Source organism: Stylophora pistillata, chromosome 7 (genome assembly GCF_964205215.1).
Source record: "Stylophora pistillata chromosome 7, jaStyPist1.2, whole genome shotgun sequence".
NCBI classification, from domain to species: domain Eukaryota; kingdom Metazoa; phylum Cnidaria; class Anthozoa; order Scleractinia; family Pocilloporidae; genus Stylophora; species Stylophora pistillata.
The window spans coordinates 7,807,501-7,834,237 of NC_142525.1; the positions used below are offsets into that span (position 1 = coordinate 7,807,501).

Here is a 26,737-nt window from a genome sequence, read left to right on the forward strand (position 1 = left end):
ATGGCTTTTAAAAATCCCGCGAGTGTCGCGCGTGATTCGCACAGCTAGAACCCAGTCCTAAAACTATTGCGAGCCACCTTAAATACACGACCCCACAAGCTTTTTAGCTTTAATTCTTACGGTGTATAAATAAAGATTGTATTCTATTCTATTCTATTCTATGGTTTATTGTTTGGCTTACCAAAAGTGCAGATCGCTAAATTAGAGCGTGTTCAAAACGCAGCAGCAAGACTTGTTCTTGGCATCGGATATTTTCTCACATTACACTAGCCTCCTTCGTAGCCGTCTCTCGGGATGTTACGCAACACTCCCCCGAAAGGAACGGCTGCTCACATTCGAACCACATTCCTTTCCCGATTTTAGCCAATCACAGCTACAGTTCCATTTTCTAAAAATGACTCGACCAATAATACTTCTCGTTTTATCGTTCCACGATCTCCTGAGATTACAAAATCAAGATGGCAGCCCTTAACAACTGTCATAACCTTTTCATTGACATGTTTTTTCACAGGTGGGCAGTTCATTATTGCTCCAGCAATTCGTGACGGGACTCCATGAACCAATGCTTTACCGCTATTCCCCTAGGTTCCTTAAAGTCTTTTATTTACAATTTTGCAGGGATACTGAACAGAAACCAGTTACATCGTGATTCGCCGGCGCCGAAGAAGAAATAGGAGTAGAAGTAAATTGAGGAGGGAACTCAATCGGGTTTATACGCTCTATTGGCGAAAAGGTTACACTGGTAAGCGGGATTAAACCAGTGAGCTCTCCCTCATTATTGCCCAATTAAAGAAGAAACACAAGTAGTAGATTTTATACAAACATCTTCGGCCGCGCCAAATTGAAGACTTTTCGAGGCCTTTCCTCGGATCGTTGACGGCACCGATAAATTTTGGATTCCGGCAGCTCTACTTTGCTGTCGACGCTCACCTCCGGCATTATGCACACGCTTGGCTCTTGGCCTCCCTTGGAAAGATTCAAGAACTTCCCTCTTCAGCTCTAGAACCTTTTCAGGGGCTCTTTGAAATTTCAGCAGCCGCATGTAACACACAGCTTTGCATACATATGTAAACAACCTGCTGCTCACATAGCAGCTGATGTCGAAGTCCAATGAAGATCTGATTATTTTACAAAGTTATGGGTACTATTTCCGAAAATAAATACTCTTTCTTGAGCTGCTGAAGGCGAAGAACGCATGAAAAACTTTAAGGTTTCCTCCATTACTTTTTTCAGCGTTTTACTCGCCATACCATGCGGCTGAAAGGAAATCTCACATAAACTTTGCGCGAAAACTACATCACTTGCAGTACCCTGATTTAATTGGTTGTTTGAAACACAATAGGAAAGGAATGTAGTTCGAATGTGAGCAGCCGTTCCTTTCGGCCGGGGGAGCGTTCCGTGACATACCGAAAGACGGCTGCAAAGGAGACCAACGTTACATCGAGGCTTTTTGAGCTGCACTGGCTGCCAGTTTCTTTACGTATCGACCATAAGATTTTACTTCTGACTTTTAAATGTGGTTAGGGCCTAGCGCCAACTTATCTTAGTCATCTTATGAGTATAAAATCGAACTCATTCTACAATCTTAGGTCTACTGGTAAGCTCTTATTGGACGATCCCAAGGGAAAGATGCTTACGACATTGGGAGCAAGATCATTCTCAGCAGCAGCTCCGAAACTCTGGAATGGCCTACCTATGGAGCTTCGACAAGTAACATCATTTAACAGTTTTAAATCTCGACTTAAAACCTATCTTTTTAAAAATTATTTTTATAGTGTGTAACTTAGTTCATTTTATTCTCAAAGTAATGTATTTTTGCTTTCTCTTAAAGATATGATTGTAAAGCGCTATTGATCAGCATATGTAAATACGCGCTATATGAATTGATAAATTTATTATCATTATTAACCTTTCATAAGATGACGAGCTGTAATAAATCAAAGAAGACCAGGCTTGCAAACACTCTCTGTAGAGGATAGGAAGAGTAACGGCTGATGTCCGACTGTCGAAATCACATTGTAAAAAAATATTACCCGCCCACTTTCTTTAGATAAAAATCAACAACGTACTTCCAGGGATTTTCCCAGATTTCAAAGTATTTAATTCACCACACATGATTCTTTGAGTTGAGTTCATGAACTCAAGATCCAGTATTTTTTAACCGCCGTCTTCGGTATCATTTATTAAAGCTGAACATTTGAGCATGTACTTGCCCTTCAATTCCAGATAAACGAATAAAGTTCTTTGTCAACTTCGTTAAGGAGTTCACTGGACACTGGAATTGAAGATGTCTCAGACACAATTTTGGGTATGACGAGTGATTTCACCATTGGAGGTGAGGGGAAGTCCACCGTTTTTCAGTCGGTTTATTACAGTGCTCTATCGAGCACTGTAATGCGGAAAAATCGAAATAAAGACTTCCTACATGTATAGCTTATATATATGTAGAGTTTTAACCCAGTCAGGCTATTTTCTCGGCCTGAAGACGTGAATTCTGTACCCGGTGCAAAGAATCCTTTGCTTGGGAATGCTGATAGATTCCACTCTGCAAGCCGGATTATGATCCCAGATGAAAACAGACAGAAATTCGCTCGCCTTTAAGTGAGCCTGCTGGATCACAAATTGACACAAATCCTCAATCCTTTTGAGATCTTTATAGACGTTTATGAGAGAGTGTATTTCCTTCTCACTAGACTTTCCAAGTGCAAAGTTTATGCATTCGAGAAATGGCGCATGCAAATTGAAAGGGCTTCTTTGAAAGGAGAAGTCACACCAACTGCAAGGCCTCGCGAGGAAATGCAGTTTGGCAATTTTGGGTTGACTGGAATACTAAGATCCCTTGGAGGAACGAAAAAAAAAAGCCCTGTCAGTTTCGACAGTGTCATTTTTGTGACACTGGCCTGTTGACATTAATTGTCATGCCAACGATTTAATGATTAGCAATATTTGAGAGTGGGATTTGGCAAAAGAAAGCATCAACGTAGAGGAAATATGGGCATTTGCAAAAGTCTTAAGTCCTTGTCATCAGATATTCGAAATTGTCGATTGGACATGTAAGCGGATAGCCAGGCGGTGATTCACACTCGGGTGGGGCGTGGTGATCGCTCAAAAGGGTTGACAAAAGTGGCGCGGCACATTGTTTAGTTTGTGAAATACAGAAATATGTTATTACAATTGTCTTATATCCAGTCAGAGAGTAATCTCGCCGATTCCTTTTCATGCTCCTTATCCAGAGCGGAATGCGATCCAAACATTGCTGGGATGTAGTAAAGACTAAATTCGGAGGCTCACTTCCTCGGGTCCCAATCTGGACAGAGGGACGAGGTTTTTTCGCACTCCAGCTGGACATTTTTAGGAATGTACACAACACTGAGGGGGATATTTAACAACTATTCACCGAAGTGGCCTGAGTGGTTCGAGTCCCGTAGAGGCCTGATTTTTATTTTTTTTCCAGGTCTGATTTTCGCTATTGCATAAATAGCGCTATCTACTGCGAGGATCGCACATTATTCGTAACTAATATCGCAGTTCAAAATATATGAACTTCATATATTCATTGCATCTCATTTATCACTTTCACAGGTTTATTACGAATCAACTTAACGGCCTGCTCCCAGTTGGCTTGTTAGCTCAATTGGTAGAGCGCTGCACTAGTATCGCAGAGGTCAGTGGTTCGAGTCCCGTACAGGTCTGATTCTTTTTTTCAGGTCTGATTTTCGCTATTGCATAAATAGCGCTATCTACTGCGAGGATCGCACATTATACGTATCTAATACCGCAGTTCAAAATATATGAACTTCATATATTCATTGCATCTCATTTATCACTTTCACGGGTTTATTACGAATCAACTTAACGACCTGCTCCCAGTTGGCTTGTTAGCTCAATTGGTAGAGCGCTGCACTAGTATCGCAGAGGTCAGTGGTTCGATTCCCGTACACGCCTGATTCTTTTTTTCAGGTCTGATTTTCGCTATTGCATAAATAGCGCTATCTACTGCGAGGATCGCACATCATACGCTTAGAGTGGTATGATGCATAAATTCTTGTGAGCGTTTGTCGTGAAACTTGTACTGTCCAATAATTGTACCTCGGAGATAAGTGGAGATCCCAGCACGGTGCATTGGAAGGACGTGGCTGTGATAAAAAAAAAACAACAACAAAACAAAACAAAACAAATTCAAATGCTTTAGCGTGCACCGCGGTGACAATGTTGGTGACAGTAGATCTTCGTGTCAAATTAGTCTGTAACTGTAAGTTATCAAAATTTCAAAAATGATCAGCAAGAAAAAGGCTGAAAACAATTTATGATAAAAGAAATGCATTCTACCCAATCCTCTGTGACGTGACGTGATTAAAGGCAAATATTAAGGGTTTTCACGCATGGCAGAGATTCACATGCGCACATGTCAGACCTGTAGGATAACATGGATTTAAGGTACAGTGATCAAGTTGTTTGTGGACAATTCAACCATGACAATGAATAAAGAGGGCAATTTTAAAGAAATTTGCTTTTATCAACTGATTTAATAATGCAAATTGGCGACTGTTAAGAGTTTCTAAACACGACATTTCGGGCGCGGGAACGAAAAATTAAGATTGAAAAATAAAGGAAGCACTGTCTCGAGCGCTTCACTTTAAGGTTTTTCATAATCTCTCTTTCCTCTCTCCGCTGACGAATTTGTTACACCATCTTGCAGTTACACCAATTGCAGTTACACCATAATACAGGTGACCACATGATTTAATTAGAGGCTGATTTTGCTGGATACGATGCTCATCTTGTGTATGCGATTTCATTTTAAACTCTTCTACCACAGTGGACGGTAAAGGTTATTTCTCTGACGTATTCTCTTTGAAAATGAACGGAAATACTCCTGCAAAATCCAGTGCATGGTGAGTCTCCTAAACAGAAAACCCATCACTGAAACAAACCGTTCTTTTACTATTCTTTGTATTTTGGGCTAGACTGCAGAATACCCGACCACTCATTTACACTTCATTGAATAAGAATAGCGTCTATTGTGTTATGCCTCGTTCTTCAAAGCCTCGTGACACGTGAAAATGAGGTGGACAGGTAGTTTGAAGTTGATCCGTGTTTTAGTTGCACAGACGCTTGAACAGGCAAGCGTTACCTGACAGAAATATCCCCTCTCGCCCACCACACGCCGCCAGAAAAGAAAATAATATAAACGTATTCTGTCTTCTGTTAGAAACATGGACGTGATCAATCGCGAATGAATTGAAAGTAAAAATAATTGCATTAGGCCACTCTTACGCCATTATTTACAGTCACATCAGTCAACCTCGTTCCCAGGACCTTTCCCTTCGTTGGGGGTGAATGAATGAATGAATGAAAGCCTTTATTTAAAGAGGGTAGCACTTAATAGCAAGAGGCTAATAAACTTGTGGCCCTCACAGATTACACAACTATATAATCAGATAACTATGTAAGCTAAACTATGTAAACATTTAAAATAAGCATTTCGAATAAGACACGATTCAATTAAGAAGATATTATTAAATAGTAAAATGATGCAAACATTGTTGTTTCTTAAAAATCTTGGCAAACATGTTCTTTTTAAAACATGCTATAGAATCTTGTTTCCTAATTTCAATAGGTATACTATTCCACAGTCTTGTAGCCGAAACAGCGAAAGAGCGTCCTCCCTCTTATTCTCTTTTGTATTTAGGACAAACAGCATTAATGCTTGAATATCTAGTGTTGCGGGAGTGCCGCTTATTATTCAAAATTAGGTGTTAATTAAGATAATTCGGCAAACGCCAAATAATTTGCTAATACATAATTATGCATTTATCTATCTTATGTTGCTCATAAAACGGAATCCAACCTAGCTTGTTAAACAAAGCAACTGATGGCATCGTGCGATCGGCATAAGAAATAACTCGTGCCGCACGTTTTTGCAATCTTAAGACCCTATAACCCTACTCTTAGTCGCAATTTGCCCAAACCACGTTGGCGTAAGACATAATAGGGCGAATAATGCTATTATAAAACTGAAGTCGCTGTTTAAGAGGCAAACAGGCTCGAATCTTAGCAGTATTTCGATTCTAGAGGCCATCTTTTTACATACTTTCTCAATATGTTCATTAAATGACAATTTGCTGTCAATTTCTACTCCTAATAAGGTAGCACAATCCACATTATTGAGCTGTTTTCCGTTTACAGTAACAACTATGTTACTTCCATTTATGTCAGCCACACATCTTTTCCCAGTGATCGTGAGTACTTTAGTCTTGTCTTCATTTAAGGGGAGCTTATTTGCTGAAGCCCATAATTGAATTTCAGACACAGACTTATTTAGTGATGAACTTAAGTTGGTTAAGTTTTTCCCATCCGCAAAAGCGTTGACAGTCATATCGCCTGCGTAAAGGTCCAACTGAGCACTTGTATACAAGGGCAAATCGTTAATAAACAAAATGAAAAATAAAGGATCTAAAATACTGCCCTGAGGGACTCCATGCAACATCAAAGCTTCGCTTGACTCACTCCCATTTACACGGACAATTTGCGTCCGATCTGACAAATAAGAGTGACACCAGGCAAGCTCCCGGGTGACTATACCGTACAGCTCCAATTTGCGCAACAATAGCTTATGGTCCACCATGTCGAAAGCCTTTCGATAATCGACCAGGACCATGCCGCATACTTGATTGTTATCTAAGCCGAACAAAAGCTCGTCACTAACTTAATTTAATAATAAGTTCTTATATAGCGCATTAAAATTGAACTCTATGCGCTTTTTTAATTAGGTGGAGGGGTGGAGCTTGAGGTGGGAACAAAGGACAAAGGCTTTTGGAACGCGGTTCTCGCATCCGCTAGTGACACACTTGACTGAGCCTCGTTTGCTAACTTTTTTTCCTTTCCACATTTTGACGTAATCTGCAATCTATTACGTAGAATATACAGGGCAACGTGGAATCTGAAGTCTGTGTCACCATGGCCTAGAGAGCGATTTTTGTATTAAATAATTAAAAATTCCCTGTTAGCGCTCACTTCAACAACTTAACCGTGATCTGCACTCTCCTTCGGTTTTACTTCATATAACGGTGCATGCAAAAACGAAAAACTACTGAAGGCATAAACCTGTAGGATAAATTGGCTTGGTTCACGCAATAAAAAATTTCATCCTGCACCCTATCTTTGCAATAATTGGCTCGGCTCAAGAATGGCTCAAGAATGAGTTCGAAATCGAGTAAGTGCAAGAAAACAAGCCTTTTTTCAGAAAATGCCAGAAGTGATTAACATGTAACTTCTCCCTATGATATCCATATATTATCTAGCAAACAGGTAATGAGAATTTAACACTTAGTACTACAAATCTAACACCAAATTCTCGTAACTAATTAACTACGAAATGTGTATCAACTAGAGGGGAGAATTTACAATCAGATCTTGAGAGTAAAAAGGTCCAGGCAATTAAACCCACAAACCAAAGGTATAGGAAGCAATATATTCCCAGCGAACAACCTATCAACAAAATCTTTATTCAATGCGATTCTATTTACAACAATCGTTTTAATTCAATCACATTGAGCTATAACAGTTCAAGTACTTTGTAACTCTCGTTGACCCAGAAAAAAGATCTACAAAAGTTACTTTGAGTAACTTTTGTAGATCAACTCAAAACAATCAAGTCCGCAAAAACTATTAACATTTTCAGGCTTCAAGCTGCTTTCACGACAGCCTTTTACCATAAAGTTCTACTATGATCCGTAATGATTCAAAATATTTTGTTTCCAACCATTTCGTAACTGTTCCTTTCTCAAGATTAAGCTTAAAATTAAGATCATTAAAATAAATTGGCGAGATCCCCTGTAAGCTAATGATGCAGATTAGTTTGACGCTGCTTCGCACTTTTACAGAAAGTGCTTTAAATAGCTATATTTCTCAATTATAAGTTCAAAACCTGGTCTGTATTTGTCCACTATGGCTTGAAGAGATTCTTCTTTTAACTTACTAATACGAACATTACACTGAATATCTAGTCTGGTTAGCGTACAGCTTGGATTCTGTAACGCTCCACATAGACTGGAAACACCTGTATCAGTCATCTCAATATCACTCAGATGTAGTGTGGTTAGCTTACAGCTTGGATGCTGTAAAGCTTCACATAGACTGGCAACACCGGTATCAGTGATCTTATTATAACTCAGATCTAGTGTGGTTAGCTTACAGCTTGGATGCTGTAAAGCTTCACATAGACTGGCAACACCGGTGTCAGTGATCTTATTATAACTCAGATCTAGTGTGGTTAGCTTACAGCTTGGATGCTGTAAAGCTTCAAATAGACTGGCATCACCGGTATCAGTGATCTTATTATCACTCAGATTTAGTGTGGTTAGCTTACAGCTTGGATGCTGTAAAGCTTCACATAGACTGGCAACACCGGTATCAGTGATATTATTATCCCTCAGATTTAGTGTGGTTAGCTTACAGCTTGGATGCTGTAAAGCTTCACATAGACTGGCAACACCGGTATCAGTGATCTCATTACTCCTCAGATTTAGTGTGGTTAGCTTACAGCTTGGATGCTGTAAAGCTTCACATAGACTGGCAACACCGGTATCAGTGATCTCATTACTCCTCAGATTTAGTGTGGTTAGCTTACAGCTTGGATGCTGTAAAGCTTCACATAGACTGGCAACACCGGTATCAGTGATATATATAGCCCTCAGATTTAGTGTGGTTAGCTTACAGCTTGGATGCTGTAAAGCTTCACATAGACTGGCAACACCGGTATCAGTGATCTTATCACTCAACAGATCTAGTGTGGTTAGCTTACAGCTTGGATGCTGTAAAGCTTCACATAGACTGGCAACACTGGTATCAGTGATCTTATTACTACTCAGATCTAGTGTGGTTAGCTTACAGCTTGGATGCTGTAAAGCTTCACATAGACTGGCAACACCGGTATCAGTGATCTTATTACTACTCAGATCTAGTGTGGTTCGCTTACAGCTTGGATGCTGTAAAGCTTCATATAGACTGGCAACACCGCTATCAGTGATCTCATTATAACTCAGATCTAGTGTGGTTAGCTTACAGCTTGGATGCTGTAAAGCTTCACATAGACTGGCAACACCGGTATCAGTGATCTTATTATTCCACAGATTTAGTGTGGTTAGCTTACAGCTTGGATGCTGTAAAGCTTCACATAGACTGGCAACACCGGTATCAGTGATCTTATTACCTCCCAGATTTAGTGTGGTTAGCTTACAGCTTGGATGCTGTAAAGCTTCACATAGACTGGCAACACCGGTATCAGTGACTGATCCTCCTATCATCAATTCAGACACAAGAGAGTGTTCATTGATCAGTGAATTACAGACTCGTTGCATTCCAGACATTGTTAGGTGGGAATTAAGAAGTCCCAACTTCTTAACTGGGACGAACTTATCAGAACATTTGTGTTGTGCCTCTCCAGCTTTCTCTTTGTTTAGTTCACTGATAATGTCCAACACAAATGATAATGCAATGCAGTCTAGATCTGATAAACGAAACCATTGCATGAAGCCGTCTGAACTACTGAACGCTTGCGGATGATTCCTGATAAACGTTTTAGCGAATTCTTTGTCTTGATACTCACTCAGACACTTTGCTCCGAGAGATCTAGTCTCATTCCCTGAAACTTGACTACTGGTCAATAACTTTTCCATCAGTTCCTCTTTCCCCTCACTTGACAAAGTTCCAGCCATGAATTGGAAAACCATTTCAGAGCATTTCTCGACTGGAATACAATTTTCCATTACAAACCAATTGGCGGCTAAGAATTCTTGGACAGTGAGATGTGTGAAGCTGAAGTGTTTCGTGGTTCTGATCGAACCAGTCCTGTAAGGCTGACCACAGTAAAGAAGACCGCTACCTTTCAGTTTGTTGACTTCTTCCAACTCAAAACCGCCTTCTATCTCGCTTTCATCAAAAGTTGGCTTCCTTTCAAGCAGAAGTTTTGCCGCTAGTTTTGATAATTTCTCTAATGTGGTTTTGATGACCGGAGGAGGCTTGAATTGTTCAGGAATTTCTTTCTGTCTGTATTCTGACTCGGCGCTGTGCTTAAGTTCAAAAATATCAATAAGTTTTGTGTAAATGTCGGTTGTTGAGACAGGAAGCTCACGAGGATTTCTTGTTTCGTTTAGAGTATACTCCATCTCGAAGCACAACAGATAACAAAGCATAGGAATATGAGCAAAACTGACTAGGTTCTCATTCTTCATGACATGTTCAAGCACAGCGCTCTTCATATTTTCGTTTTTCTTGAAGTACTTTTCAATGTATTCTTTAACCTGTTGTGAAGAAAATCCCACAATTTCTACGTACGGTCTAAAACGGATTCCTCCCAGCTTATCCGATTCATCAGGCCGCGAGGTTACAACAACGACAGAACCTTTCAGTATCACTCCCTTGATGAGTTTTGAACATAATGCGGCCACCGGCATTTCAGATCTAGCGTCATTGTGATATTTTTTCCCCGAGTTTCCAGTGATGTAATCTTGCTGAGAATACTCATCATAGCCGTCAAGGATTATCAAAACTTCTTCGGGATGGCTTACAATATACTCAAATGTAACGTCATCTAATATTGAAGAAAAGTTTAAGATTTCGCGTAAGGTCACATGCTTTTCCTCAAGCAAATTCAATTGACGGAAAGTAAGCAAATACGCAAATTTAAAATTTGGGATTTTAGTGTTTTCTCTTGCTTGGAATAATTTGTTGTTGGCCCAATCTCGAATGACCTTTTGGCAAAACAGAGATTTCCCAATCCCTGCTTTCCCCATGACAAGAATAGAATTAGGATCCTCCCGATCTTCACTCATGCCGAGGAATATTTCATCGCAATGCTTTACTGGAGTACCGCTGGCTTTTCCGTAGTATTCGAGCACTGATCTTCTTGAATATCTCTGATCATTCCTGGTGAGGCCTTTTCTTCCATGTTGTATGAGAAGATTAGTGAATATTTCATCCGTTTTCGCGTTGGAAATGGTGTGAGAGGCTAGCAGTTTGGGTTGGAACTCCGTTTGGTCTGTAATGGAAGTCTTTAGAGCTGTAGTGTAAGCAGTTATGGCTGAAGGATAAGAAAGGGAAAATATTCAATAAATAACAAGAACGCGAGGAGAGCAGTTTGTGTACCTTAATTCTTACTCCACAGGGTTGAACTTTTAAAAATGTTGTGTAGAGACTTACGACTAAACAAAAGGGGAAGGAAAATATCTTATTATGTGAGAACGAGTAAATGCAGTTTAAATACTTTCTATCGAATTCAGCACAGGGACATTAACTAACACAGAGCTGTGTGCTTGAAAAGTGACTGTTGTGTCTACTAGTTGAGAAATCCATCCCTATCCAAAGGATAGAAAAGGTTGTTTCGTTAAAGCGTTATTCCTCCCTTAAAAGTCAAGTATATCATAGGGTAAACAAACCCTTTCGGGCGGCTGGTATATTAGCTGACAATGTCCACTGCTGAGAGACTGTCTGAAAAGTAAATATTTGCAGGGGTAATCGAGAGCCGAGTAAAACTAAGGATTAATTTCACGCGTGCTTTCAGAAATCTAATGAGAAGATCAATAACGCACGCTGTTGCGCACGTTCGTGGAAAGCCAATTCAGTTTTGAATTAGTTTTATTTTTGTACAACAACATCAACCCTGTTGAAAAACATTTGCCAGCAATGATATCAAAAGTTTTAGGGAAAGGTAACCCATTTTAACGTTTTCTAAATTTTGGTACTTACCTGGAGCAACTACCAAAATTAACTTAAAAATGCCTTCTGTCTCAGCCAATCAGCATTTAGTAACTTTGCCCTCAGTCTATATTACAAGGCCTAGAAGCGCAGTTTCGAGGAAAAATGTAACATCATTAGGACAGTCTCCGAGCCCCGAACATTATCAGTTAGCTAACCAGAAAAGAGTTTATTTTTTTTGTAACTCTTAATTTTCATATCGCGTCAAAACCGCTCTTTAAAAAGTCAGAGTTGATCTGACGGCGGATGAGTATATGCGACCAGCTTTTTAATACCAGTATCACTGGACTCAACAAAACGAGTTTGTTCTTCTTGTGTGCCAAAAAAAAATAATAATAAGAATAGAGATGAAAAGAGAAAACTTTGGAGCAGGCTTTTCTTCCACAAGCTTTGTTTCTTTCTGACGGAAACAATCAGAGGACAAATATCGACGCAGACGGAAGTTATTGCCTGCTAACTTAGGTATCCAATAAAATGGAACGAAAAGTAATGGTAGGTTGTAATTCGTAATAATTGTTAACAAATCTTTCCCTCCCCCCTTCGCTTGATAAGGTTGGTAACAACAACAATGAATTTCATGAAAAAGTTATCCTTGAGAGAGGAGTGGAGTGTTGTCAGAATAGCTTGACAAAGGTTGCGTGACGTATCATTAAGGACGCTTGACCGGTCCTGTTAAGTCGCTTACAGCCATGAAAGATGGAAAAATCTACATTTCTCAAACTCCATCACCACTTAAGACCCCTCGTAACTAATTTCAGAAATAGATATTTCCGTCAATTTTGAAAAACCAGATTTTTCTAATTCTGAATCTCTGGTAAGAAGGACTCCATTGAGTTTAAATATAAGTCAGTGAGGATCTCTCAAGTGCACGATATCTCAGATCTGGTAAACACTTAAGCAGATTTCTTTTTCTGATTCGTGACCACTTCGGAACATTTAGGTAATGGATGTCCCTAAAACACCAATTTGTAATTAGAACAGCGTTCCGACTTCGCCGCTACTTTGGAGATCAAGAAGGCCGCCGAGGTGGAGTTAACAAAAGATTTTTGAATCTGAATACTTTAAAGCCATTTTTGAAGTTTTGAAGTTTACCTAACTTAATGGGAAAGTCTAAATCTGCAATTGGCAACAAAATTGTCAACATATTAGTCTTTCTATTGCCCTGGTTAAGTTAACCGATTTGCCTGAATAGTCCCAGGCTCTTAGAGAAATATTTACATCATCAAACGACAGATGTTAAAACAGATGGTGTGACAATTGGTTCCGTTCTCATCTAGTTTGGGAGTACAGTCGAGGTGAAAAATCTGGTTTAAAACCGTTTCAAGGCGGAGCGTTGCTACATTCAGCGATGTGCGTAATGAATTTGAATTCCTTAGCGACAGAGGCCTCCTTCCCCCTCCCCCACCCCCTTGAATAGACCAGAGGATGTCTTAGGTTTTTTAATTACTTCTCTGAAACCTTGCAGCCTGCTGTTTTTTTAAAAGTACGAGGAGAGTGGAGGTGGAGTTGAAAAGATCGAGTAGTAATTTGTATGAATTCCTAGGGAAGAACTAGGCAGGAGACATTACATAGATGAATGTTAAAGGAGTGCTAAAAATGGATATCATAGGCATAGTTGGCAAAGGAGGAACTATGCATGTGGAACTAACGATAGTTGTAGAGTTTTTAGGGGAGATCAACTAATGTGACTTGCCGGTAGCCTATAAGTTCAGAAAACGTTTGATATAGATTCGGCCTACAATGAGGTGGTACATAGTTGAAAAAAAAGTTTACAGTAAACATATATGCCAGAATATTAAATCATGACTTCAAGTTCACATTATGGGCCTCAGCGTGTTGGAAAAGGTTTGGCAAATCATTATCTTTTCTTTTACAAGTGCTGCGGTATGAGTATTAAACCTCTTGTCACAAAGTTTCTCATTTCTTTGTCTAACGAAAAGCAGTGTTACTCCTGGATTTAGGACCCAACTATATTTATTTATTTCATTTGCAACTGTTCTACTCAAAGTTAGGGTATACAGTACATACCACTCTTTGTCTTAAATGTTCTGACGTCTGGCTCACTGTCTCCTTTTTTGTTGACAGCAAACAGCTTCATTTCGTACTCTGCGTCATACTCGAGACCAATTATCTTGTAGTGAGTTTCCACAATGTTTCCCCGTTGAACCAGTTCTGTGGATTGTGTCATGGGTTGTTTCGTCCATTCCAGACGGTATTTAATGCTGCAATCACTGCTGTTAGCCTCTACTTCTGACCAGGTCACAGTGAAATCTTTGTCAACTTCACTTTCTACATTTGTGATGGTGGGTTTCTCAGGTAAACCTGTTCAAAATAATAATTCTTTTGAATTTTGTCTCTGATGAAAGTAAAATACTTTCTGTAAGTGGACTCATTGCTGGTGTAATGAATTTAATTTCCCTAACAACACACCTCCCTTAAGTAAACAAGTGGATTTCTTAGTTTTTCAATTACTTGTCTGACTTTTTTGCAATCTCCTGATTTTCTTTTAAGTAGAAGAGAGAGGGAGGGTGAGGCAGCAAAAATCGAGAAGTAATTCTTACCCCTCCCCCAGCAAATTCACTGAAAAGGTACAAAGTTTGAAAAAATGTACTAAATAAACATACATCCAAAGATATTAAATCATGACATAAAGTTCACAAAGTGGACCTCAGCAGTTTTTAGGTTTTATCCAAACCATAGTTAATTGAGGGGACTGGTTATGAAGCTCGGCGAAGAACAAAGGAGAGAACAAAGGCGCCTGAGTTTATGTTGCTTTAGCCCGTCACGTGACATTGACCGTGCACATTCCAAAACAACATGGCGGACGTGAACGATCTCTTTTTATTCGGAGACGATTTCGATGCCATTATTGATATACTAGAGGCTGAAGAAGTTGTGCAAGAGCAATTTAGTGAAGCAGTAAATGAGGTAAGATATAACAGTGTTTGATAATTCTTTATAAGGGCAACTTTGGACTTATAAAGCGGGTCAGTTCTAATCTCGAAATATATGTGCTTTCGTGAATAGGTCCAAAACAGCCGACTAATCTGCGACCTTTGCAAGAAAACGTACAAGAGCAAGGGAGGTCTGAAAAGGCACACATCCCTAAAGCACCAAGAAGACTCTGCGAGACAGGATGAAGAAAAAAGCGAGACTTTTACGGCTGAAATCTTGGCAAATATGGTCGACGAAGTGAAGCTCAAACTCGCTGATAACAAGGTTTTCCCAAAAGGCTTAAGGAACGAGCTTAGATCGTATGTTTTTGTAAAACTTGGGGAACAAACATTGGAATTCTGTGAACTCCGAAAGACTTATGAAGGTTTAGTTAAAAATGGAGATGCTGAAAAGTTCTACACAAAGTTCTACTCAGCTGTGCCACTGAATGCCATGAAGTATTTCGAGGGATTGTCACGAAATGCAGCTACACTGCTATCTACCAAAGTTGCTGATCGTATGTTATCATACAGTAAAGAGAAGGCTGCTACGAGTACTCCTAATTTAGAAGCTACAAATGTTCCATTATTAGAGCAAGAAATGGCTGGGCTGCAATACCTTGGAGGTTATGTGCTTCATAAGTTACATAACAAGCATGTCAATTCAAAGATCTCTAAATCAGCAGAAAGTGAACAAGCGATTTCTTTACTGAAGGCTGGGAAATGTAAAGACGAGGCTGAAAATGTTAAAGACACTCAGAAACTCATTAACTGTTTGAATCGTGGGGGTTTGTGGAGTATCACAAAAAGTGCTCAAACAATATTTTTAAGAACAGAAAACTATTTTAGGGCTGCCACAGCAAAGTCTGGCTTACAGAGTATTGACATCAACAGTATCATAATGAAGTCTATTAATGATGTTGCAACAGTTTCAGCATACAACACATTGGTGTCTGATTCTGAACTGGTCATCTGTAAGAATGTTGGCAAGGACGTATTACAAAATATTGTTAGCTTATTTGTGAGAGTACGTTCCTTTTCTTTTGCCAAAGATGTGATACAGAAACATAAAATGAAAGCAAAGCAAGTTAAGGCTAAAGCACTTCGCAAGGAAATCACGAGAGCCAGTAACGATTGTGGAAAAGAAAGACAACCTTAGATCAGTTTTAAAATTTTTGAATAATATTGGTTAAAGTTGCTGTTATCTTACACGGCATGTGTTGAATGTAAATACCCTATCATGATGTATAACATAGTCAATAACTATGGACTGATCAAGCACCAAAATAATTTAATATGACAAACACAGGTTTCAAGCTTTGGATATTTTATTCTGAATCTTCAATAATATATATATATATATATTTAACAGTTATTACTGCTACCATATAATGCAACTGGCATGCTTGTTTCTTTAACAGTTACAAAGAGGCATTGACCATTCAAGTTAAACAAACCACTGAATACTGCAAATTAAGACTGAATGCTAATGCAAGTATGAAAATGCAATATTCTTGAGGCAAAATTATTGTTTCAGGCTTAATAATATACCTGCAAAAATGTCTGCATGCTAATTGGCTTAGAGCATGTCAAATAATCCCAAACAGTGCAGAAAGTTGAAATTGAGTGCAGAAAGTTGAAATTAAATTTTTGTATGTATATTATTAACAAGTAATCGCATGCTTTTTCGTGCAATTTGGAATAAATAAGCACTCGTAAATTTTTCAAAGTCTACAAATTGCACTCGCTCGTGCAATTTTGTTAGTTAAAAATTTACTTGCGCGTAGTTATTCAAAATTGCACTCAAAATCATGCGATTACCTATACATATTTATATATTTGTAAAGCATTTTGTGTCAATAGTAATGATATCTTGCATGGTTTTAGAAAAACTACATAATTACTGTTTACCCCTTTTGGGTAGAGGGTCATTAGAAATGCTATCCCATGCTCTGTTCTTATCTTTTCGACCGCGTGTATTCCCAGACTGGCATGAAATTGCTCGCTGCATCCTGATTGTGTTATCATTGTAGCCAAACATTCTGATATCAGGATTGTCACTCCTTCTGCCCAGCTTTCTTTGGTTGCCAAAATACTCCTCTGCAGGATCCTGGCAGAACCTTTCAGTTACCACAAAGTCCATGCCTTCGTTCAACAGAAACCTTGTTGCTTCAACAACTGAATGGGTGGTTATCTTAAGGCCTTCGTGCGTCTGCCATGATAAGAACATCCTGCTTCTTGCATTCTGTGTGAAGTTCCCCGGTCTGTCTTTTGTGCTCTCCTTCCAGGCACTTAGATAATCAAGGAAATCTCCCTCAAGCCACAGAAATCTTGGGTCATCAATGGATGTGTATGGTGCAAGGAGTGGCTTTCTCTTTCTCAGATGCTCGGTAGTACTGCGAACATTAAGGCAATCGAAGAATTGATCCATCATCTTACACAATCTTGCAGTCGCCGCTGTATCAGGGGTGCTGTAGGCCGTCATCACTGCTGCCACTGTTGCGCTTAGAACCTGAGCAGCCAAATTGACTCGCATGCAAGAGTAGGAGCTGAGTTTGATGTGCTCGTAGGTGATCTTGGGTAAAAGCTTCAACCCATTCTCTGCATCTTGGTAGTACAGTTGTGCTATGTGCTGCCATAAAACATATAGGCCATCATTCCACATATACCTGGGGAAACCAAATAAATAGCAATCAGTCAAAAAGTGACATAAAAATTATTTTATATCTTACAAAATAATATATGCTTTAATAAAAATAAAATAATAAATATAAAAAATAGAGTAGAGAAATATATGTGAATTTTCTGACTCATCTTTTTCAGAGCATCTGAGAATTTTTAGTGTTATATATACAGTCAAACCCCTATTAAGCGGCCACCCCCTGTTAAGCGGCCAGTTATCAAAGTCCCAAATTTGTTGTCAGTATAATACTGTAAATGAAACCCCTATTAAGCGGCCAACCCTATTAAGCAGCCACTTGACAGGTCCCCGAAGGTGGCCGCTTAATAGGGGTTCGACTGTATTTTCATTCAAATTCAAATGTAGCTGGAATGGAATGTTGGCACATTAATAACAATGGATGACATCAGCATGAACAGCCCTTTAAGTCATGATATTATTATAATTACCTAGAACATTTTCCAGAACCAGAATGGCGTAGACAATTTCTTGTGGTCTTCATGAGATGAGGAGCATCTGAGAAGAAATAGATGTATCTGTGCGGAGCATACAAGTTGGTCGTACGGTAGCAAACATCTTTCCCAGCATTGCCATCCAGATCTTCATGCATTCTATAGAACCTTCTGTTAGGAGATGCGCCATCAGAAGTTGTGCCAATCACCCACAGGTTACATGTCATCTCCAGTATGCCTACAGCTTCCCAGAAGAGTGGCATCAACTGGTCAGCTGTAACACCATTAGTAGCAAAGTATGCAAGGTTGAACTTCAACTGTGTGCAGACCCCTCTTATGAGGAAAGCCAGAGCATGTGTTGCAAGCTCATCAACTTTCTTTAACAATCCAAAGTTAACATCTGGGTCGCCAAGGTCAACATAACCGATGAGTTCTCCTGTAACTTTGTCGAACACTAGATTGGACATGACCTTCATTTCGTCAAATAACAACACAACATACCGCTGAACATCAAAGTAGGAGTCTGTCTGGCCTTTCAGCTCCTCGATCACATTCTCATTAAATCCCCTTGTAGGTCTGATACAGTTGCGGTAGTCCTTGAGGGTACGCTGGCTCGGTAGAACGAGGATTTTACTTCTGCGTAGTTCTTCGTAGCAGGATGGCGACTTTGCAGCAAGAGATAAACAGTAGCGGATTATCATCGGATGATACCTCACACCAGTAGGGCTGCTCGAAAACAATTTCTTCTGTTGTTGCCAAAAGAGATTCATAAAAGGAGTAACATCTGATTTCCCAAGAATAGTGGCAAAATCATCACTCAACTCAGGGTCAACCTCTACACTTGATTTAGTAAGTTCAGTTCTCATTTCGTCCAGTTGCCGTTCAAGATCTGCACATCTTAGCCTCTGATTCTGCAGGGTCAGTTTAATACGCTCTGGTGCAGTTTTCGACACTGGAGCCTTGATGTGTGCAGGTTCTGCTAGCTTTCGTTGCTTTGCTTTCTTTGATAGGTCACTAGCATGGAGATATTGCGAACAGCTGCTGCAATACTGCTCATCAGCATGACACAGAACAGAACAACCACGAGACCTCCAGTATTGCTTGCTTGGAAACGAATCCAAGTTGTTGTCTTCTCTGTCAATGGACAAGGGATCCACAACCCTGGGAATTATATGGGGCAACACATTTCCAGTAAATACATTCGTCTCTACTCCAGGGCAAATCAAACAACGTTCCACATGTTTCACAAGGTCCGATGCTGTAATGTTGTTTATGGACCTAAAGTTTTTAGTGTAAAGTTCATGGTCTTCAGGTAGTAGCCATCCGTAAACAAGAATAGTAAAACCGAGGCTGTCATCGATTACTATTTCGAGCTCTGGAATCTGTAACGAAGGCAGAATTTTCTTTAAGACAATCCTGTCCTCGAGTTCTTGTTGAGTCCACTCACTGAGAGTTTTGAGGGACTTGACACGTTTACACAGGTCTCTAAAATTCTTGTAGTATCTGGAACAACTAGTAGTCTCCTCGACAGTCACTACAACTTTTGGCGGCCTTCGAGTCGTCTTGTCCGTTTCGTGGCTTCTCTTTGGCATGTTCCGAACAGGTAGAGCCCCAAACATTGGTTTCTTCTTTGTCATTTTCGCCGTTTGAACTGGAAAAGTAAGAAAGATCATTAGAATGAAGCCCAAAAGAACAACAAGCTACCCCACTATGTTGTCATGTTACGATCAGCTTGTTTATCATTTGGCATTACTTACATATCTCTATGTCCTCAGGAGCGAAGTGCTTCTCGCATGTATAAACTCTGTCACCATCAATCTGTTTCTGGAAATCGCTATCAACTTCACGAGTCTTCTTTATCTCATTTAGCCACTCCAGTCTCCACTTCTTGTACTCGTCGTTTCTCGGGAAAGGCAGCTTCCAAATCCCGATTCCTTTCGTCCTTCTACACGAGCCACAGCCGAAAACCGCACAGTTATCGCCAGGCATTTCGCAATACACAAACACAAACTACTTCTCTAACTGTTCAACACCGTTGAACAGTTCGAGAACACGCGCACAGGCAAGCGACGCCATCTTGAAAATGTGTGCACGGTCATTGTCACGTGACCTTTAAAAACGTAAACAAAGACATAGTCCTTTGTTCTTCGCCGAGCTTCATAACCAGTCCCCTCAATTAACTATGTCCAAACTCAACATGCATGTTACTTCAAAGCGAGACAACATGCAAGTAAATGATTTGTACTGAAATGTACGAGTATAGTAAAGCAAATTGGGTGTAATCTGTGAATCAAAATAGTCAGACAAAAGATTTTGAATTCTATGCCATGATCATTGAGGTATTTGCTTTAAGAGGCATAAATTTTCAAAATGGTTGGCTGATAATTAATACCAACAAAAAAATTCAACTAACTGATGCAACAAGAAACATCAATAAAAGATTGATAACCTACTCTTTCCAGCATCAAAAATTAGATATAAGTCTAATCAGTGCAATTTACAACCAAATCAAAGGTTCATGACCATAGTGGAAAAATATAAAATGTTGGGCAAATCATTCTCTTTTCTTATATGAGAGCTGCTGCAGGAGTATTAAGTCTGTTGTCACAACTTAAACCTGTTGACGGAAAGTTTCTCAGTTCTTTGTCTTTAATATAAAGCCAGTGCTACCACTGGATTTTAGACCCAGCAGTATTTATTGATTTCATTTCAACAATTCCACCAAACGTTAAATGAGAAGTCTTAAATAAAGGTACATACCATTCTCTGTCTTAAAAGTTCTGACATCCGGCTCACTGTCTCCTTGTGCGTTGACAGCAAACAGTTTCACTTCATACTCTGTGCCATACTCAAGACCAGTTATCTTGTAGTGAGGTTCCATAATGTTTCCCCATTGAACCAGTTCTGTGGATTCTGTCATGGGTTGTTTCCTCCATTCCAAACGGTATTTAACGCAGCAATTACTGCTGTTGGCCTCTGCTTCTGACCAGGTCACAGTGAAATCTTTGTCAACTTCACTTTCTGCATTTGTGATGGTTGGTTTCTCAGGTAAACCTGTTCAAAATGATGTTTCTTTTAAACTTTGTTTCTGGTAAATGTGAAGAACCTACTATAAGTAACTAAAACATGAATATGTGTCAATTTATTTGAACAAGTAATAAGAAAACAACTGGTCTTACAAAGACGATTAAAAAAGTCACAAGCTAGGTTTTTGATAAGTATGCTTTAATTTGTTTCATATAATTTCTGCTCTTTAGGTGTTATACCCTTTCCAATGTCAGCTCAACTGCTTATCTGAATAGACTGATACAATCCAAACTAGAAACTGGGATAACCTCTTTTATCTCCTTTTCACTTTTTAGTTGAATCGTGAATAAAGAGTTATTTCATTTCACTTCGTGATACACTCATCGTTACACAGTTCTGCTAAGAACATAATTCATAGCCAGTTTTGAAACTAAGAAGAGCATTCTCACTCACGAAAACAAGTTCTTAACCTTACCTGGTTTCCGTGATTCACTGGTACCTAGATGAAATAATTCACAAATAACATGTTTTAAGTTTGAACCATTTGTGATATAAAGGCACTTTAACAATTGATTAATTTCTGTGAAAATAGTATCAGATGAATTTAACATTCAAACATGGTGCAAAATTGAATGCAGTACCAAGTAAATAAATGTAAATTTCTGGGGGTTTGAGACATGTTAATGTATTGCAAATTGTCCCTGAAAGATAATGTTATATCAACTCACTTAAAAACAATTTTGCTAATTTACGGGCCATGTTTTGGCTGTGTAATATAACCCACTCTCAATATGTAATACAAGTTTTCTCCTGAGATATGGAGTAAGTTGTCATTTGCCACAGTGGTCACACCTACCGTTGCACCCACAAATTTCTCCTCAAAGAACAAAGAGGCCTTTTTAAACTCATGGAACCTTGGAATTGAGAGAAGAGGGAAATGAATGCAACCTGATTTTCTTTTCCTACACTTTAACTGAATAACTAGGAAACAGACAGGTCTTAATCAGATCTCTTCCTGCAAATGGAAAGGAAGGTTAAGAAAGGAAGCCATGTACCTGCATTATAGTGAGGCCAATCTTGGAATATGACTGGATCACGCAAAATGTTGGCCACAACAGACGCCGCCATCACACAAGCAATTTGTTTCCATTTCTCACTTGAAGACTGCCTTTCATTTGCAAAGTCTTTGATGCCCTTGACTACCACCCATTCTGTCTTAAAGTCATGGGCTGCTGCAAACACTCCTGAAAAAAAATTGGCATTGTGTGATACCTATATTTGTTTAGCAAATTTTCTTTGTATCCTTCAGACAATTTTTCCAAAAAATTAAGTTTACTAGGATTCACACTTTAGCTGTTTGTATTCTCCTTACTGTCTGCCATAGAATTCTTCTGAGGTTAGTAAAGAGAATTTGGTTTTGGATCAACTAATAACCCCTTGGTTGATATTTTTCTATTCTCATTACTTGATGTCTGCTTGATATTGTATTGATGTTGTAAGGAGAAATTCAGTCTTGGTCAATCATGGGAGTTCAAGGGTTGACAACTGGGGCTGTGATACTATTAATCTCAAGCTCAAAACTATGTCACAATAAAATTATACTTTCATGACAAATTTTTGACAATTTATGACATCCTGATGGAACACAATAAATTCAATTAATTAGAAAACATCTCAGTCACCTTCAATGATAAAAACATCTTCAAGTATGAGAGTGATCTTCGCAGTAACAAACACTACTTAAGCAGTAGTGAAAATTAGGCCTGAAAAAAATTCAGGCTTGCACAGCATTTGAACCCCTGACTACTGCTTAAGTGGTGTTTGTTACTGCAAAGATCGCTCTCATACTCATTCTTTAACTGCAGTTCAAATATATGACTTTGACATATATTTACAAATGCTAAAAACATCTTCCTGCCCTATTCTAGCTTAACACAAAATCACTAAAATGCAAAATATAATTCCAGCAAAGTTGGCATACTGTGTGATATTCACTATTTCTTGGGCCAGCAAGAACAATTCCAGAGCACAGCTTTTCAAAACAATTGCTACATGTGCAAAGATCCTTGACTCATCAACTATTCTAATTATTATGATTCTCACCTCCACCTTCCATTTCAACTGCAATTGCTTCAGGATGTTGGCCAATCATGTCCTTGTTTGCCTCTGAGATACTTAGAACCACTCCATCACAATGCACTTTGGCATTATATTCATCAGCATTTTGTAAAGGTGCCTTCCACCCATCAGCCACATGTTTGATCAGGTTACCAATATCTCTGCTGGGGGGAGCTTTGTGTGCAGCTGTTATCAGCTTTGCTGAAACAACCACATCACCTAGCTTAGCCTCTCTGCTGTTCAAACCACTGCAGGCACCAACAGAAATAATAGCCTTGGGTCTCAATAGTAAGATGGCATCTTTTGTCGCAGACAAAGAGCCACCAGGAACATCAGAACCTTTGGAGCACCTCATCAATGCGATTTTCATTTTCTTTCCTTGATCATCACCCATGCAGCCAAAGTACACATAGCCAATACTCTTGTGGTAACTCTGAAAGGGTTCCTTCAGGAAGGCAAAACAGCTTAAGAACTCACAGTCCTCCACTGTTAATAACAGAATATCAACAGGGAGTTTGACATATTTGCTCCAATCAGAAGAGATGTCTGGAAGATCACTCAGCAGTGGAAGTGTAACACTGAGCTTTGGTGGGCTGGCTTTACTATTCTGTGCTGATCTATTTTCCCCTGACACTAGTACTGTCTCTGAAAACAAAGAATGGAGTTTTAATATTTTTCCATTCATTCATTACAAGTTATTAGCTGATCCACATGAAATCAAAGACAACGTAGAAAGAGAATAGAAAACCAGTTATCAATAATATACATATATCAATGAGTCCTTGACCATGCATAAAACAGTCTATTATATTTCATACCGAGATTTATGCACCAAATAGCATTGAGATTAAAATAGTCTCTTCGCGCAAGAGCCAGCTGATTGGTCATATGATTTTTTACACTAGTGAAAAACGACGTATTGACGCTCTGATTGGCTATATCATTATTTTCACTAGTGAACAAAACTGTGTCGCTCGCTTGCCGCTCCTCTTGACTGACATAGCACATTTCTAAGAGCTTAGGCGCATTTTTCTTTAGAAAGATGGCTTCAAATCAGACTAACCGTTTCCAGAGCCTAGATTCATTAGTAGAAGAGTTCATAGACAGACACGAAAATGAAAACACCAAGAAAAAGACCAAACATGATGTCCATCTGTTCCACGAATTTCTTGTTTTAAAAGGCGAAACGAGATAAATGGACCGAGGTAAGTTTCGGGCTTTCACTTCTTTATTTCAAAATTTTGAACTTTCATAGAACTATTTTGACAGAAATTATTTTCAGGATGTCTTGATTTATTCTACCTAGTTCTGCCTTTTAACGGCATTTCCGCTTCATAATTTAGATGTAAAGAAGTATTTTACAAGGAAGCCATTTCAGTGCAACTTCCGAAAGGCAGCTTGACCGCGCTTTACTTTCCTTTGAAAGAAAGTAAAGGTATGTTTATCTCTGAGTTCTGTTCGCTTATGAATCTCCGTATGTATATAATAAATAAGTTATTTCACGGTTAGTTCGCTTGTATGATTTTTATTCACTCGTCGTGAATAAAAATTGTACACGCTCACCAACCGTGAAATATAACGTATAATTACGCACATATTAACTGATAAAACAGGACACAAATTTTACTGGCATACTCATGGAGAAAAGAACTCCTTGTGCTCCCATTTTTCTCCTAGTATGCATGCCTGTGTCATCTGCTGAGTAACATCATCTTTCCCTCAAATAATCAGGATTCAAATTCATCATCTTCAGTACAAAATTATATCTTAGCTCGGAGTTTTTTACAAAAATAATAATATAAGTTTCCATCATCAAGAAAAAAAACATAAAAATTCACTTACATGTACATGTTGGTGTGACTTTTCCAACAGAAATTTTGGGAAAATTTCTTTTTATTTCACATTCACTATATCTAACATTATTAAAAAGACTTCAAATCAACAAAAGTAAATCAAACAAACCTTTCTTCCCTGAACTTTGTTCAGATATCTCAATATCATCTTCATGTGATTTGTCTCTAGTGCAGTCTTCATCCTTCAGCCACTCTCTCAAAAGCTCTTGGTAATGTTCTTCAAGATCGGCATCCATACAATCAATTTCAAGATCATTGATGGTATCTTGATAGTGAGTCCCTCCAATATGCTGAAAGGTGTCTTTGATGTCTTTCCAGTAGGAACTGAAGGTTGGATCATCAACTGAACCACTGGTAACATGGCTGTAAACTCTGTCTCTGAGGATCTTGATGCGAGTGATGTCAGCTGCTGGAGTGGTGTCTGTTACCAGAGGAAGGTCATTCCGGCCAGAGGCAGGGAGAGTCAGACCCCAAATGTTCCTCAGAAGAAGTATCAGCAGGGAGCTTTCAAAGTTTATTGAGGAAACTGATGATTTCACAGCAGGATACAGTTTCCCCCACTGGGAGGTACTCAGGACTCTTTTCTTTCGCAGTGTTTGCAATTTTGCATGATTTGTAGCATCAGTCAGAACAGTCTGAAGGTTTTCTGGTGGACATATCCTGTCAAAGATCTCTCTTAACACACATGATCGAACATCGACGAGAAGGCGACACAGCTGAGCATAATTAGAGGTTTCTTTGGTAGAAGGACAAGATGGAGCGGCAGAAGCCATGAAGAGATGTCTCCTATAAGGATATGGTTTAACTGAATTATTGTCGGTGACATTACAAAACATCAAATGTAACAAAGCTGTCATGAATTTAACACCAAAATACTAAAGTATCATACAGCATTAAGCAAATGTTTAGAATATAATGGTCGTGTGACAGGCTCATTGAACCATTTGATGACAATCGATAAATTTCTGATAATTTTCCAGCACTGGAATGTGGCCGATTGAATTCACTAATAAAAACGAAAGATAACCGGGGAATCAACGTTAAAAGATATAGAGAAATAAAGGATATAACTCAGAGCAACAATACGAAAATATGAACACGTCTCCAAGAAACAAGAAGTGCTGACCAAAGCACTAATCCACAAGTTTTCACAATTTTCTCGCTTGTGATTACAGGAATCAAGCTGAAAAGTATAATATGCACCAATTGTTTTACCTTGAAATAATTGGCCACTCAGAAACACTAAATTAGAATAATTTAAAGTACAGTTCAACGGCAGCCAACTCGAACAAAAGCCATGTTTCAATCAAGACTTCACTGAGCCGACAGACTGGTTACCAGTCCTAGTTGGCAAGTGTGAAGGAGAGACTGGGAGATATACATGACTCCTCTTTCATGTTCAAGGGACTGTTTAAGGTAGCCTGTGACACAGTGAATTGTCATAGTTTTGGAATTTATGGGTACATCAAAAAGCTGCTACTAGGCCTTTATAGATTATGCTAGCATAATTTTTAGCATAATTGCAGTAAACTGGCATAATTTCTGCCAAGTAGCAATGCTAGCATAATTCCCTTTTTTTGATAATAATCGGATCATTTTTGATGCTACAATTTGATCATTGTTCATCTCTACTTCCAAGCACTTGGTGACGTTATTTGATGTTTTAAGTTTTAGTTCTGGTAGTAACATCTGAAGATCACTGTGAATCACTGAGTGGCGTCTGAAACGGTCTGAGCCCAGGATAACATGAAGCACATGTTTATTTGAATTCATTGTGGATTTGTTGCATTTTCTTGTAGACCAACAGCTTCCAATTAAAAAAATGTATTTTTTGGACTTATTTGCAATTTTTTCAAAGAGCATAATTTTAAAAAAAGGGGCATAATTTGGAAGAAAGAGCATAATTTTAGCATAATT

At 38.9% G+C, this 26,737-nt stretch overlaps 4 protein-coding genes across 4 annotated transcripts in view; 1 reads left to right on the forward strand and 3 right to left on the reverse strand.

Moving 5' to 3' along the window:
* LOC148726453 (uncharacterized) overlaps positions 1-26,737 on the reverse strand; it is a 344,348-nt gene that overhangs the window by 177,733 nt on the left and 139,878 nt on the right. The window lies entirely within an intron of this gene.
* Positions 7,218-25,999, reverse strand: LOC148726464 (uncharacterized). The gene is made up of 7 exons (XM_088727429.1): positions 24,930-25,999; positions 22,953-23,612; positions 21,905-22,093; positions 21,325-21,348; positions 20,583-20,876; positions 13,786-14,079; positions 7,218-11,083 (listed from the first exon to the last, which is right to left on the reverse strand). The coding sequence occupies exons 1-7, from the start codon at positions 25,675-25,677 to the stop codon at positions 7,881-7,883; spliced, it is 5,412 nt and encodes a 1,803-aa protein (XP_088583555.1). The 5' UTR covers positions 25,678-25,999; the 3' UTR covers positions 7,218-7,880.
* LOC148726465 (uncharacterized) lies at positions 14,457-15,870 on the forward strand. The gene is made up of 2 exons (XM_088727402.1): positions 14,457-14,685; positions 14,785-15,870. Exons 1-2 carry the CDS (start codon positions 14,575-14,577, stop codon positions 15,847-15,849), a joined length of 1,176 nt encoding a protein of 391 aa, XP_088583528.1. The 5' UTR covers positions 14,457-14,574; the 3' UTR covers positions 15,850-15,870.
* On the reverse strand, positions 16,068-20,556 carry LOC148726466 (uncharacterized). Its single transcript, XM_088727347.1, has 3 exons — positions 19,580-20,556; positions 17,820-19,473; positions 16,068-17,359 (listed from the first exon to the last, which is right to left on the reverse strand). The coding sequence occupies exons 1-3, from the start codon at positions 19,809-19,811 to the stop codon at positions 16,591-16,593; spliced, it is 2,655 nt and encodes an 884-aa protein (XP_088583473.1). The 5' UTR covers positions 19,812-20,556; the 3' UTR covers positions 16,068-16,590.

What these genes read in the sequence shown, in the direction of transcription:
- LOC148726464 (XM_088727429.1), bottom strand. Translation starts at nt 25,677, where the DNA reads ATGACAGCTTTGTTACATTTGATGTTTTGTAATGTCACCGACAATAAT. An exon ending in AGTTGAAATGGAAGGTGGAG is followed by an intron (nt 22,094 to 22,952) that starts GTGAGAATCATA and finishes ATTTTTTTTCAG; the next exon opens with GAGTGTTTGCAGCAGCCCAT. An exon ending in AACATTTAAGACAAAGAGTG is followed by an intron (nt 11,084 to 13,785) that starts GTATGTACTGTA and finishes CTTATCCTTCAG; the next exon opens with CCATAACTGCTTACACTACA.
- LOC148726466 (XM_088727347.1), bottom strand. Translation starts at nt 19,811, where the DNA reads ATGCCTGGCGATAACTGTGCGGTTTTCGGCTGTGGCTCGTGTAGAAGG. An exon ending in TCCTGAGGACATAGAGATAT is followed by an intron (nt 19,474 to 19,579) that starts GTAAGTAATGCC and finishes TTACTTTTCCAG; the next exon opens with TTCAAACGGCGAAAATGACA. An exon ending in GGTTCTGGAAAATGTTCTAG is followed by an intron (nt 17,360 to 17,819) that starts GTAATTATAATA and finishes TGGTTTCCCCAG; the next exon opens with GTATATGTGGAATGATGGCC.
- LOC148726465 (XM_088727402.1), top strand. Translation starts at nt 14,575, where the DNA reads ATGGCGGACGTGAACGATCTCTTTTTATTCGGAGACGATTTCGATGCC. An exon ending in TTAGTGAAGCAGTAAATGAG is followed by an intron (nt 14,686 to 14,784) that starts GTAAGATATAAC and finishes TTTCGTGAATAG; the next exon opens with GTCCAAAACAGCCGACTAAT.